Genomic DNA, 14454 nt, shown 5'->3' on the forward strand with positions numbered 1-14454 from the left:
GTTGTGCACTATATTCCAAATCTTTTGAAGCCAAACAATAGTTTTGTGTAAGGAACAGACAGAAATATAAGTCGTACATTAGGGGAGAGCGGGGTAAGTTGTCACATGGCTAAGTTGTCACACTCTTCATAACTCCAAAACTAGAGGCTCTATCTCAAAAATCAAATAGCCACTTCGTGGGACTACTTCTTCCATAGTCAACTTCCTGGTCACATGTGGTCAAGATCGCTCTAATCTGAGGTTAGCACAATTTTCTTATTTTTGTCTTAAAAAGTTAAAAATTATTATTTTGCACAACATAGAGGAGACAGTAACGTGTCTTTTGATACTTTAGCTGATGTGCTATGTTGAGCGAACCTTGATATTTAGCCAACATTAGCACACGTCAGTTTGGGGCAAGTCGTCACGTGTGACAACTTGCCCCAGTACAAATAAACACATAGAACATGCTCAAAAAAGAGGTTCAACATGATATGTCAGTTATGTTCAGAGATTAAACATGTTAATGGTTGATTGAAATCGTTTGGATTGAAATAAACTGTTTTTCCAAATTCTCTAGGCATGATTGTTTATATTTCCATTTCTGGTTTGAATTAAAAAATGAAAATCAATAATAACAATAAAGTAGTTGTGTTCTTATTTTTAGAATCTAGTGTGACAACTTATCCTCCGATGGAGCAAATTGTCACAAGTACACATTCTCTATTCAACAGTATACAACTCCGTAATGAGATAAGATATAAAAATGTAATGAATACAACATATGTGCCCAAGACTTCCTTCTTTCATTTGGTATGACATTTATACCATTGTGATGTACGGTGCTCAGTAAATGTTAGACAGTATGAAAATTGTGACAACTTACCCCGTTCTCCCCTACTAAAAATCTTTCAAATCACATTCATGCTTCCACATATTAAAATCTGCCATGTTATGATTGGTTATGAGACACATGAAAATCAGTGGAGTTTAGCATAATTGAAATCAAACCTGACTCCATGCAACAAGTTTGGTATTTGGATGGTTTTTACGAACTATATTATATTTTCATGGTAAAACATCTTTTAAGTGGAAAAATGAAAGAGTTTGAAATGACATAATGGTGAGAAATTAATCACAGAATTATTCCTTTAACACAGTGTTTTGTTTTGTTTTTTTAACCAAAAAACTTAGAAGGGGTTGCAGGTTGACTTTATTTAAATTTATAACTTCTTATAATAATATATTCGGATAAGCTAACTCTAAATTTTGAAACAATCAAGATAAAAATAATCATATTTCCAAACAAAACAAATCATATTTTTATGAAACAATCAAGCTAAATTGAAATCATATTTCCTCCCCCCTCAATAACTATTGTTTTTTATCGAAAATAATATATTTTTATTCACTATATCACAAAAATGAATCATGGTTAATTTAATATAATCCCAGTTTATGGGATTTACTAAGAATTTTGCATTATAGATTTTCCAAACTTTTTTGTGAACCAAATTCTCATTTCCATTGTATAAAGATATATGAATGGAATGACTTGATTTGAAACTGAATGCTAATATTGCTTAATAGAACATTGACATTGGCATTTTAAGCACACGTGTATGCAAAAAGTATGAAGCTACACAATGCGTTCACAAGCATTAATAGCACAATAATATTTATCTCTCCTCTCAACAACAAACTCTTTGGGAACAGCGTGTTCCTTTTTGTTCTATATGGCAAACATAATTTGTAAATCTCTCAACAAGAGGCCACAGAAGATAAAGGTGCCTGTTGCTCCAATACCAAACATTTGTTAACAATTAGGCCAGTGCTCAAGACTGACTCACTGAAGCACATGCACCGTGTCCCACCTCCTCGTTTTCTCCTCCTTCTCCCTGCATCGACTCCCTCCCTTTCTCACACAGAAACAATCACTCCCTCTCTCCGGCATGTTTCCCAAAGCTGCACATGGTTACTGTCCAAGGTATTACTTTCCACTGGTTCTATAGCAAAGAGGCAGCATGTTATAGAGGGGTCCTCTTGACACACCATCTATTGGATGCTGCACCCACAAGAGTCCTCAACATTGGATTAGTCTGCAGATTTAGTGATTTATATCTTGTAAGCAAACCGGTATTCTTCTTGAATGATGCTGTGGATTCTGATACGTCTTTGAAATACATCCCAAGTTTGAATAATCAGACAGGTGAAATATATTTGGTCTCAAGTCTCCTCACTCATCTTTACCAAACTGACCTGGGGTGTTTTACAGAATCAACATGAAAGGTAAGCAATGTTTCTTTTTATTGACTCATACTTTGACTAATATGTTTTTTTTATTCATGTGCGTAATACTTGTAAATACTGGCAAACATGAGCGTGCTGACAGCACACATTCAAAACTGAAACTCTGAGGGTCTAGAGAAAGCAGGGAGCTGTTGATGTTGGATGCAAGTTCGTGGTTCTGTTACTTTGACGGCAAAATACATCATACCTTCACCACTCTCAGCTTGACACTATTTGCTATTGAATTTTTAGATGAACCACACCGATGGGGCAGCATTTTCAATGCTGGTTCTAGTCAACACAGAATAATATAAGACCATTGGTTTTCATTAAAGCCAAGCCAGTTCTTTTTGAAGGCAAGTGGAACATGTGGATCTGCATCCTTTGGTTGGATCTTGAATTTATAGGAAGCATATCCAAAATGAAGATAAACTTTTCTCTCTTTTAACGCATAAACCAGAAACTCATGAAAGAGCATGGCTCCTAATGCATTCCTCATGCCGTGAGAGATGTCCGGGAAGTTCTTCATTCTTCAACTGTGGGCAGCAGGTGTGGAGCCAGTGTTAACCGCACAGGCATACATTCCCTTCAGCTGTTTTTTTTTTTTTTTTTTTTTTTTCAAGATCTGACCAATTAATCTATTTGTAATAGACATAAAGGGGCTCTTCGTATTCTTGGTTACATCTAACTGAAGTGTATCGGATCTAATGAAACACATTTGCGCAACATATTTGTTTATAATTGAACACAGCACGGCTTGATTTTGCCAAGTTAGACACATTCCTGTGTCAACATATTTTGCTGATCCTGGAACAACATTCCTTTTTGAAAATTTAGCCCTAACCATATTCCTACCCCTAAACCTAGGCTTACCCGTAAGTTATCCTTAAAATTAGAGGGGAATGATAGGTGAATAACACTGATGTAGAAGCATCTAACCCTGCTGGTTGTATGCCTAAAGTTGACATAAACTGTAAACTTGTCTCTCAGGTCTGATTGGTTGATTGGAATGTCATTCCAGGATCAACAAAGATGTTGCACTTGGTGAAATTAGGGTCTGCATTGAATATGGAACAAAAAAAATTTGTTTTTAAAGCCTAATGGGGTTGTCTTTAAGAGGCTGTAAAACATCCCAGAACATGTATTTTAATGTAATTAATGTGTGACTGCAGATGTCTCAAAAAGGGAGTGTATTCCTTTATTTTCGTAAACTACAATATATAAGAATGTTTTCAATTACTCTCAATTGAACTCTATGGTTGAACTCTTTAGTAGAAGTGCACATACTTTTTAAAATGCGTGTAAAGCAGTCGAACATCAAGTAGAACTGTAGAGACACTTGTCTTTATTAGTTGTGGTTGGGTTTCTGTGGTTTGGAAAGACCCTGCCCTCTGCCTCCGCTTCCCATCTCAAGCTGCAGGCGTTCCTGTCAGATGTTTTATACCCACTGCATTCATATGGACACATAATACCAGTATTACTGTATGTTTCCTGTGTTTTGCCGCTTTTCAGTGAAGTGTATCCATTTAAAGGCATGGGAACACTAGGCAAACTCTTGAACCCACAGTTTAGAGATCATGTACACTATGGCAATTCGTTCTTTTGGACAGCAAAGCCCCAGAAGTTACCCTTGAGAACACCTCATCAAGTAGCTTTTCTTTGTGAGATTTTGAAGGATTAGGAGAATCCTCGGACATCTTTGGCCACTCTAGAAGGTGTCGAAGAGGTCAACCACAAACCTTTGACATTGTGAAGTTCTGACTGAGGAGATATTCTCTTAAGCCTTGTTATCCAAAGAGTTCTCAACTCTTGAGTTGTATAAACATTCATTGCCCTTGCTGTATTTGTGGAAAAGATGATGAACTGAAAGGAAACTTTATAACAAATTGCATATTGTGAAGAAAAGACTAAATATTTTGACAGCCATGTTTTGATGGAGTAAGTCCATTTTGGTACTTCTTGGTGACCAAGCCTTTAAAATGGGCGCAGATAATACATTATTGCCTTAGATTAGTATTTACATGCCACCATTGTAATTCATGTGGTTGTAGTTATTCTCACAGTGTTTCAAAGACCCAGAGTGAAATTTCAGCCTGTAATGTTTGGTCAGGGCACAGATGTTGTTTTCATAGCTGGTTGTGACATCTGCCCAAGTGGACTGTTTTACTTATGTATGTACACCTGATATAACTGATGTTTTAAGATTGTATCCTTCAAATGCTACCTAAATTGTGTCCATGCTAATGTGACATGGATCATATTCTTTTACAGTGCAATAATATTTCTATGTTCTAAGGTTAACAAATGCTGTTGATTTAGAGAGAGTAAACCACAGATGTGGCCAGATTTCTTTCTTTCTTTTTTTTTTTTTTTAAGATCTATTTACTGTATTATATTGTTGCATAACATGCAAACTGAAGACTACCTCCTTGTTTAAAATTTGTTGACATCATTTAACTGTATTTTGAATTTTGACTGCCAACCCTTTATAAACACTGGCATATTCACCTTATGCTCTCAGACTTCTAACGAAATCTAGAAACTTTCCATTTCCTCCAGATCCTTGAATGACCCGTCAAGCTAATAAAATATCCTGCCTCTTTCATACTTCTCAAGTACTTCTCTTGACCCCGCCATAGTGCTTTTCGATGGTTCTTTCCATGTAAGCAATGTTTTCAAGGGGAATTCAGACATCCAGACTAGACTGGAGGGTCCCCTCCTTTTCCTCTTTTTCCTTGGCAACTTTCACACTACCACAAGACCCAAGGTTGCGCCTGCTCCGAGCCACCTGTGTAGCCAGGACTGGTGGGGATATGTAAAGTCTCTCCACTTTCTCCCTCATCAAGCTTTTGCCTGTTCTAGCGCTCTGGCTCCAATAGACCTGACCTCAGCGGCTTGAGTAGGTATAAACAATCTCATCATGAGCTTAGCAGGTTTGGCATGCCAAAGTATGGCTCCAAGCCTGAGGTTTGAAAAATACAGACCCAAGACCCAACAGAAAACGAAGCAGGTGCAAACTCCCTGAGACTGTGGTTTTGGGAGATGTTATTTTAAAAGTGCTTGCTGAACAATAGTGTCCGATAAAGAGAAAGCAGCATTGGCTGTGATGACTGGCATACCTCCAGTAACAACTCTGTACTCAGAAGGACCTTCAGTACCAACCCAGTGCTCTCCAGATGAAAGGTAGAGACGTTGAGTCACCATTCCTTTGTGTAGTTGATGCCCGTTTTTTTTATAAAGCAAACCCTGGCTTGTCTCCAATGCAACCATGACTCTCCAGAACATTGTTGATTGCAACCTTCCATAGAGACGCATAAACATTTTCAAGCTTTTTGTTGTGTATTCCTTCCTTCTTCCCAGGGGATAGCAAGCTCTGTGGAACATAGATGGTATTGGAGACCATAACACATCTCGACGTTTGTGTATCTCAGATAGACAATAGAACAGGCTTAACAAGGTCTTCCCTCATGATTCAGTTTGGAGACTCTTTTTTTTTTTTATCTTTGTCTCTTGTTGATAAAGCTTCTTAGATGTTCTGATGGCATATAGTCCAAAATACAGGCACCTTGTGCAATGTTTTGGTTGTACTTCACCAGGAAGTCATCAGCTATTTAGGTTACTAACTGTCATGGGTGGCTGAAATAAGTTTAGTCTGAATAACCTTCTTCTGACAATGCTTTTCCAGATGTTGTGCTATATGCAATAACATTCATCCTGTATTCTATTCATAGCTATGTCTGCACCACACCTTTATTTTTGTGGCATTTGGCCAGAACACCTGTGGTTTTTCCCACCCAAAGCCTGTAGCTCCTGGCCAACCATCTCTTAATTTTTATTAATTTAATTGGTAGCACTATTTTACCGTCCTGTTCCCCATGTACATACTATGTACTTATTATAGTAATTACTAGGTACTAACCAAGAACCCTAAACTTAACTTATGTTATCTTATATTACCCACCACTTTCTTAGGTAAGAACATTGTAAGTACATGTAAGTGCATGCACTGTAAAATAAAGTGCAACCATTTAATATTACATATATATATATATATATATATATATATATATATATATATATATATATATATATATATATATAGAGAGAGAGAGAGAGAGAGAGAGAGAGAGAGAGAGAGAGAGAGAGAGAGAGAGAGAGAGAGAGGAATAAAATATCCTGGGAAAATTTTATATTTTGCATGTCAGAGCTATATATACAGTCAAACCAAAAATTATTCAGACATTTTTTATATATTTTTACTAGTGGGTGCAGGACACTATGGTTCATTTATGTAAGTTAGGATAGCAAAGTAAACTGTGACATATTATATCCCAAAATTCTTCATACAGTGGACTACCAGTAAAATTGATAAAAATTTGGAACCAAAAATTATTCAGACACTTTGACCTGACCAAGTTTTATCTGACATAATTAAGATAATTTTTTTTCTGACACAATATAAAGGGTTAGTTGACCCAAAAATTTAAATTATGTCATTAATTACTCACCCTCATGTTGTTCCACACACGTAAGACCTTTGTTCATCTTCAGAACACAAATTAAAATATTTTTGTTTGGCTCAGTAAGGTCTGCATCGCCAGCAATAACACTCTCTTTTTCAATGCACAAAAAGCTACTAAAACATATTTAAAACAGTTCATGTGACTACAGTGGTTCAACTTTAATATTATAAAGCGACTAGAATACTTTTTGTGCACCAAAAATAATAAAAAAGCGGCTTTATTCAACAAAATCTAGTGATGGGTGATTTCAAAACACTGCTTCATGAAGCTTCGAAGCTTAACGAATCATTTGTTTCGAATCAGTGGTTCGGAGCGCATATCAAACTGTCAAACTCACATGAACTATTGAAGTTTCAAAACACTTATGACATAACGAAGCCTCGTTTACTGAAATCATGTGATTTTGGCACTCTGAACCACTAATTCGAAACAAAAGATTTGTAAAGCTTAACATGCAAAATATTCCCATGCAATTTTATTCCTCCCATGTGGAATAAATTCTCCAAAAGATCCCATCTAATTTAGTAAAAACATTTCCCTCACCAATTTCGTGTAATTGTGTTAATATAGCTAAGGTTCTTTCCAACAGTGACCTAATCTAGTATTAATCGGTCCAAGTTCACTGGTTTGTGTCTTGAAGGGAGTACTAGCAAGCAGGCCTTATAATTATTCAGCTCTTAGTTTATGATTTAATGTTTCTGGTGATAAAGCAAATGTGTTCGTCCTTCTCTGAGATAATCTATTGACCTTAATTTGCGAACATGTACATCAACGCTGCTGCTTTTTTCCCCTCTCTTGCAGATAGCTATTGTGGCTACGAGAACCAGCTTTTTAATGGTATGTGGAGACTTTCTCTTCTTCTTACAGTTTTATTTAGACCTTCTTGATATAGAGTTATAAGACCAAATATGTGCTTAATCCTTGCAGTGGATCTAGTTGTCCTCTTATAATCTCCTGCAATTAAAGTCTGAGACCTGACATGATGAAAATATGACGGTACAGTGTTTTTGTACTGTGCTGGAGGTAGATGATGAGTCTCAAGAGGAACTGTGTTTGATTAGCCAATACGATGAACGATGATTTAATAGGATTATGAGTACATTCAAGTATGATGTTATAAATAGCAAACTCGTGACTTATTCATGTTTTGTGCAATTTCTCTTTGTAGAGGAGGACTTAACTGGAGAAGAAGAGGAAATTCCTCCCTTGAGAGGTTAGAAAAATCATCTTTCTTAAAGCGTATTGCTCTGCTTATTAATTGAGGCATCACGGAGTACGAAAGATGGAGTTTGTAAAAGAGAGTTAAATAGTAGTTTTTTTGTTTTGTTTTTTGAACACTGTGCCTGAATGTCTGTGATCTCCACAATTATCTTGCAATGGTCTGACTTATATAATATCTTTTTAGTGTGTTTATATGAACATATGTAGACATTTATCCACCACTGTTTTGTTCAGGATTGTTTATTGTACATCTGTTTTAAATGCTTTGAAAAGCTTAATTTACAGAATTTGCAAGCTCAGTTGAATTATTAGGCACATTACATCACATCTTTACTGTTTTTTTTGTTTTTTTTCCAGGCACAGCTGTGTATTTAGATGTTAATAGTCTGTCTGGGATCAGGTTTTAATTTTTTATATAACAGTTAGGATATAATGGTTCATTTATGATAAAGTTCAGATCCGGCAGGAATACCAGGTTTCTTTCTGAGTGTCTTTTTGTGTTCACAGGAAGGGCAAGAGGAGGATGTATGAAATGTCAGCAGACACATTCTCTTCAGCTAGCTGTCAAAATGCTCTATGGCTTTTTAGCTTTGCTCATTATTGCAGTGGCTGTCTTGGCATCCCTTGGTAAGATTTCACGGCACTGCAACACTATTACTAATAATCTGTGTTTTCAACACAATCATTTTCTTGGTGAGGTGAACAATCATATTTGAAAGGTAGATACAAATACTTGGTCTTGAATCAGCAATGGATCAAATTAATTTGAGGATTTCCACATGAGAAGACACACTCCTGGAAGGGAGACAGATATGGGCCAGAGAAAAGGAATTTAGGACACCCTGATTTTCATCCTTCAGACTTACAAGATGCAGTGTGGTTTTTGATTCAGCATAATGCTCATAAAGTCAACAATCTCCACATTTTATAGAAGCAAGCCAAAACCTTTCCTTGTGTGGAGCCACATTCTAAATTTCACATCATGTGTGATGTTATATCCAAAATCTGAATCTTTTGCCCCACTTATGAGCATGAAAGCGTAACAAAGGTCTGTAGTGAAATAACTGCGAATCATATACCTTCAAGACATTTCACCATTTACACAAACGTCTCCTTATAATTATATAATACAATAACAAATCCATGTTTCAAATGCAATGGGCTCCAACAAGAAATTCATCAGCATTGTCACACTGACAGGATGTAATACTACCACATCAGGTCACAACATTGCTAAACTGTGGCAAAATAAATCAAGAAGAATGTTGTTTGGTTTGATGAAAAATATATGATGACAAGATGATGGTTTCAAAAACAGGCCTAACTACAAGATATTTTAGAATAATGCCACACACACATCTGTTTCATATTGCTTTAACTCCTCAAAAATGTTGTTGAAAGCAGTTATGCGTGTAATATGCATGCTATTATGTTGAGGAATTTTATAGTGAATCTGAAGTTTGCACAAGACAAGTCAAGTAACACAAGCATCCTGTTTAGTGACAAAAAGTAAGCAATTTCCTTTTAGCAGCTTTTTAAAACACAGCAGGTGACATGCAAACATACAGCTGGACAATAAATTACAACCACGTGCGAGGGTCCATTACAATTTACCAGTCCCCGTAGTCCAAGATTAAGTCTTGGTGTGTGACGAAAGTTCAGAAAAGAATTCCAAACCTGTGTATTCTCTGAGGAAACCGAGATCCCTGTTCCAACATTCCAATGTTATCCAATTTCACATTTTTGATTAGAATTAGACATTTATATTGAACTTTTTTTTTTGCTTGTTTGTTTGTAACACACCACCTAATTCTCTAAAATGACAGTTTTAATATCAATAAATTTGTCTCATCAGTCTTCAGGAGAGTTGACAGCTTATCTGAAGAGGAATTATTTTATCACAAACACATTTCCAAAGTCCAGGAGAGTATAAAAGGTAAGAATTCTTGTTTTACAGTACATGAACTTTTGGAAACTACTAAACATTACAGTGTTATTTTAATATTTATATACTAATATAGTTGTTATTATTATTTTGAATTATTTTATATTTTCACTTTTAATTTTAGTTTGTTTTAATAATTTTATGTGCTTTTGTCATTTTTATTATTAGTTTCTTAAATTTGTATAAAGCTTTAATTTATTTATATTTCAGTTTTAGTAAGTTTTAGTAATAATTTAGTAATGAAGTAAGTACTTCAGTTTAAACTCGTTTAATTTTTTAATTTTTTTATAATTTTTTATTTCAATTACTGAAAACTCTTTTAATAGTTTTAGTTTTAGTTAACAACTGATCTACAACAGGAAAGTGAAACTGCAAAAAGAAAACCATGGTTGCTTCTGTTTAAAATAGGCCTGCTAGATTTATCTAATTTGTTTATCTAATCTCTCGGCTCACTTCCTGTGGTCGGTGAACCCCTCAGAGAGTAAAACTTAATGAGAAATCCTTTATAACCAAAATAATGACCCAAGAAGCAGCTGTGCACACAGAATGCTCAGAACGTTAAAACACGATTGCATTTTCATCCAGTGTATTTTGTGTCAGCAGTACAAGAGATTCACGGTTTGGTGCTTCTATTGTAGATATCAGCACTGCAAACAACTATTCCAACTGCTTAGATGTTGCACAATTCCAAGAGGAGATTGCCAGACTAAAGAAAGAGTTTGATGAGATCCAGAAGATGGTACTCAGTCAAAAGCAGCAGTTGGACCAGGCGACCCAATCTCAGCAAAGTCTTACGCAATCCAGCAACAGAATGACAAGAGACCTCCAGGCCTTTGGAATCCTCATTAAGCGTATAAACCAGTCTCTGGGCCAATACATGGATCAGGTAACTGGCTGGCAGGTTGTCATCAATGAAACTGATCAAGGGATGAAAAACGTTCTTGAGGATTCGTATGATTTGAAGGCCACAATGCAACAAGTCAACACCACTGTTGCACTTAGTGCATTGTGGATAGGTGCTCTTCAGAGGAAGGCCGAAGAGGAGACCTTGGTGCTCCAAAAAATTACAGCGGACTGGCAGAATTACAGTAGAGTTTTAAGTGCCCTGAAATCCAATGCTAGCCTAACCATGCAGACCGTGAGGGCTGTTCAAAGTGGGGTCTCTGCCACTCACCAGCGTATCAGCATGAGTTCAGAGATGGTACATGACCTCACTCTGCAAGTCATGAACCTTCAGATGCAACTGGACAATGTCTCGTCTTACATTGACGAACATGAGGAGAACATGCATGACCATCAGTACCACGCAAAGTACTACGAAAACCGAACCGGGGAACGATTTGTAACATTGGATGCAAGAATGAACTCCATTGAAATGGAGATCGACACTGTTTCTTCCAGCATCAATGCAACCGTCAGCCATGTTCAGAGCATGTACAAGTATATCAACATAGAGAGTTCCTCTTGCCAATCCAGATTGGGCAGTCACACGGAAGATTTGCAGAACTTGAACAACACAGTCTTGCTTCTTCTTCACCTAGCCGACACTCTGAGAATGCAGTACATGATGCTGAACGTACGCCTCGAAGCTGATGTGAGGAACTTATCACTGGTGATGGAGGAGATGAAGCTAGTAGACACCAGTCATGCAAAGCTGATCCAGAACTTCACTATTCTGAAAGGTTGTTGTCTACTCATAGTTCGCTGAATGGTCACTGTCCTGCAGAGTTTATCACCAACCCTGATCAAAACCTGAAGACCTTGATTAGCTTGTTCAGGAGCATTTGTTTAGGATTGGGGGCTAAACTCTGCTGGACAGTGATCCTCTAGGGCCAGATTTGAAGAGCCCTGCTCTAGTGTCTATAAAATAGCTTCACTTGCTTGTTCTTGAAGAGTCTAATGTCTATTTTTCTGGATTCTTAATAGGTATGCCTGGTCCACCAGGTCCAAAGGGAAACAGGGGAGAACCGGGAGCCAAAGGACCTCTAGGTGTATCAGGACTGAAAGGAGACCGGGGAATTGTAGGAAATCGTGGACCTCAAGGATTAAAGGGCACTATGGGAATTAAGGGGGATCAAGGTGTGCAAGGAGCTTCTGGGATGAAAGGTGGGCCAGGACTTAAAGGAGAAAAAGGATCTTTAGGACAACCAGGGCCTCGTGGTGAAAAGGGACAGAAGGGTGATATGGGGGCTTCTGGGAAGGATGGAATTCCTGGCCCCAAAGGACCGGCAGGAATACGGGGACAAGCTGGACTCCCAGGGGTACATGGACCTCCTGGACCGGTAGGAATGAAAGGCCCTGTAGGACCACCGGGGCCGCCTGGAACACCTGGACCACCAGGGGAGCCTGCCCAAAAGTCATGAACAGATAGACATACAACTTAAAAAAACCCAAATGGTGATACACTGACTGCCTTTCTGGACAGAGCTACCATCTTGCAGTAGATGGTGGTAGACGTCGACTTGGAGGTCTCTCTCTAAACAAGACGATGGTGGAACTCTTGGAATCTTAGAGGCCCACATACACAATCCCCAAACATGGAGCTTGCTCTGAACAACAATACACTATGTATAGGCTTTCAACACACTTAGAAAAGAGCTCATGCACAATTCTATATATGAGCCATTTCACAACAATCTTATTTTAACAATGGTTACAGAGCCAGGCTGCTATGAAACCATTAACTATACTAAATACCATCCATTAGACTCAACAATTATCCAGCATCAGCAATTGAAGACAGATAAATCAGAAACAATTTAGACTTTAGCTTTTTAGGGAGTGTATTTAGTAGTACAGCAACATTTTCCATTTTGTATTTGCATCATAATCCCAGAACATTCAGAGCAGGTACTCTGAAACATGATTTTTATTATGAGTTCAAGTAGACCAAATATTTTCACTCATCAAAGGTAGCATAGAGCTCCGGAGGTTGACGTCACGCTATCTAAACTCCGCCATTTTGGCAGGCCATCGGGAGAGCGCTAGAGCGGCTGTAGCATTGGTATTGATAGTGGTTGAACAATAATTTAAAACCAGACAAGTTTAGACCTTACAAACCTTAATATTTCAACATGCTGGGCAGAGCTGCTGTGCACCAGGATGCCAGAACAGGCGGGGGAAAGCAAAGGGGAAATCGTTTTATCGTATTCCTAAGGATTCCGATAGATGGCTGAAATGGTTCACTGCAATAAAACGTGCTAACCAACACAACAAAACAACAGATGGTTTTATTTTTATTTTATCTCAGTGTTCCTATAAGTGCTGTATAAGGGTTTTTATGTTTAATAGTAACCCTAAAATTACATGAAAAAGTTTAAAATGTGTTAAAGGGATAGTTCACCCAAAAATGAAAATTTGATGTTTATCTGCTTACACCCAGTGCATCCAAGATGTAGGTGACTTTGTTTCTTCAGTAGAACACAAATGATGATTTTTAACTCCAACCGTTGCCGTAACTAAAACACCACTATGTCCAACTGCGTTCAGCATTCGCTTAGTGAGGTCTGATCGCGCTCTGACGACAGCAGTGATGTCTCGCACATATACTTCAATGAGTCATTGCCGTTGTTAGAGCGCGATCAGACCTCACTAAGCGAGTGCTGAACACAGTTGGACATGGTGTTTTAGAGGTAAAAAATGATATAAATACTGTTCGGTTTCTCGCACAAACCGATCGTTTCATGTCTTAGGACATCAATGTGTTGTCACGAGCCGCAGGGTTTAATTTGGATTTGTCTATGCAAGGTTTTTCGACTCTTATTGATCCAAGTTCCCATTCACTCCCATTATCTGACTGACAGACGGCAACGGTTGAAGTTAAAAATCATCGTTTGTGTTCTACTGAAGAAACAAAGTCACCTACATCTTGGATGCCCTGGGGGTAAGCAGATAAACATCAAATTTTCATTTTTGGGTGAACTATCCCTTTAAATAACTATATAGGCTATATAAGAATTTTCAGTATACACATTATCCCACCGGTCACAATTGTGACAGAACAATTTTTCACAGTTTTGTAGTAGTTATTGATTAGCCTATTTCAAGGGGCAACTAATGACACCTCATTTGGATATTTTCGTGTCTGGGAAAAATTTGGGATTAAACGGGTTAAGATTTTAATGACATTTACGATGTCTACTGTATTCACAGTGATATAACGTTAGCTATGCTGGCTACCTACAAACAAGGACAATTAGGGCCGATTACGTTACCTAACAACACAGACTTACCCTTCCAATGATGACGAAGCAGGTTTTAGCCAGCTCCAAAGTTGAATATTCATCACAAAATTAGTTTGCATTTATTTGTACCCCTCCAGGCTTTTGTAAGAGTTTCTGGAGTAGGACGAGGGAAAGTTGATGATGTAGTTGTAGATTTCAGGATACTGCAGGTCAGAAAAGCTTATCCGTTCCTTTATCGATACACGGCTGTCACCGCCTGCCAGCATGGTGGTGTAAACAGAATGGGTCACGTGACGTCCAGAGCTCTACAAAT

At 37.6% G+C, this 14454-nt stretch overlaps 1 protein-coding gene across 1 annotated transcript; it reads left to right on the forward strand.

Moving 5' to 3' along the window:
• Positions 1-1893: 1893 nt before the first annotated feature.
• On the forward strand, positions 1894-13361 carry scara3 (scavenger receptor class A, member 3). Its single transcript, XM_048207489.1, has 7 exons — positions 1894-2268; positions 7593-7628; positions 7960-8004; positions 8520-8639; positions 9868-9948; positions 10596-11639; positions 11884-13361. Exons 1-7 carry the CDS (start codon positions 2262-2264, stop codon positions 12318-12320), a joined length of 1770 nt encoding a protein of 589 aa, XP_048063446.1. The 5' UTR covers positions 1894-2261; the 3' UTR covers positions 12321-13361.
• Positions 13362-14454: the final 1093 nt, after the last annotated feature.

The sequence above is a fragment of the Megalobrama amblycephala genome, linkage group LG11 (genome assembly GCF_018812025.1).
Source record: "Megalobrama amblycephala isolate DHTTF-2021 linkage group LG11, ASM1881202v1, whole genome shotgun sequence".
In the NCBI taxonomy this organism is placed as follows: domain Eukaryota; kingdom Metazoa; phylum Chordata; class Actinopteri; order Cypriniformes; family Xenocyprididae; genus Megalobrama; species Megalobrama amblycephala.

Bases quoted from the DNA above. Each gene is read 5' to 3' on its own strand.
- scara3 (XM_048207489.1), top strand. The intron at 7,629-7,959 runs GTATGTGGAGAC...TTCTCTTTGTAG, and splicing joins CGAGAACCAGCTTTTTAATG to AGGAGGACTTAACTGGAGAA. The intron at 8,640-9,867 runs GTAAGATTTCAC...TTGTCTCATCAG, and splicing joins GGCTGTCTTGGCATCCCTTG to TCTTCAGGAGAGTTGACAGC.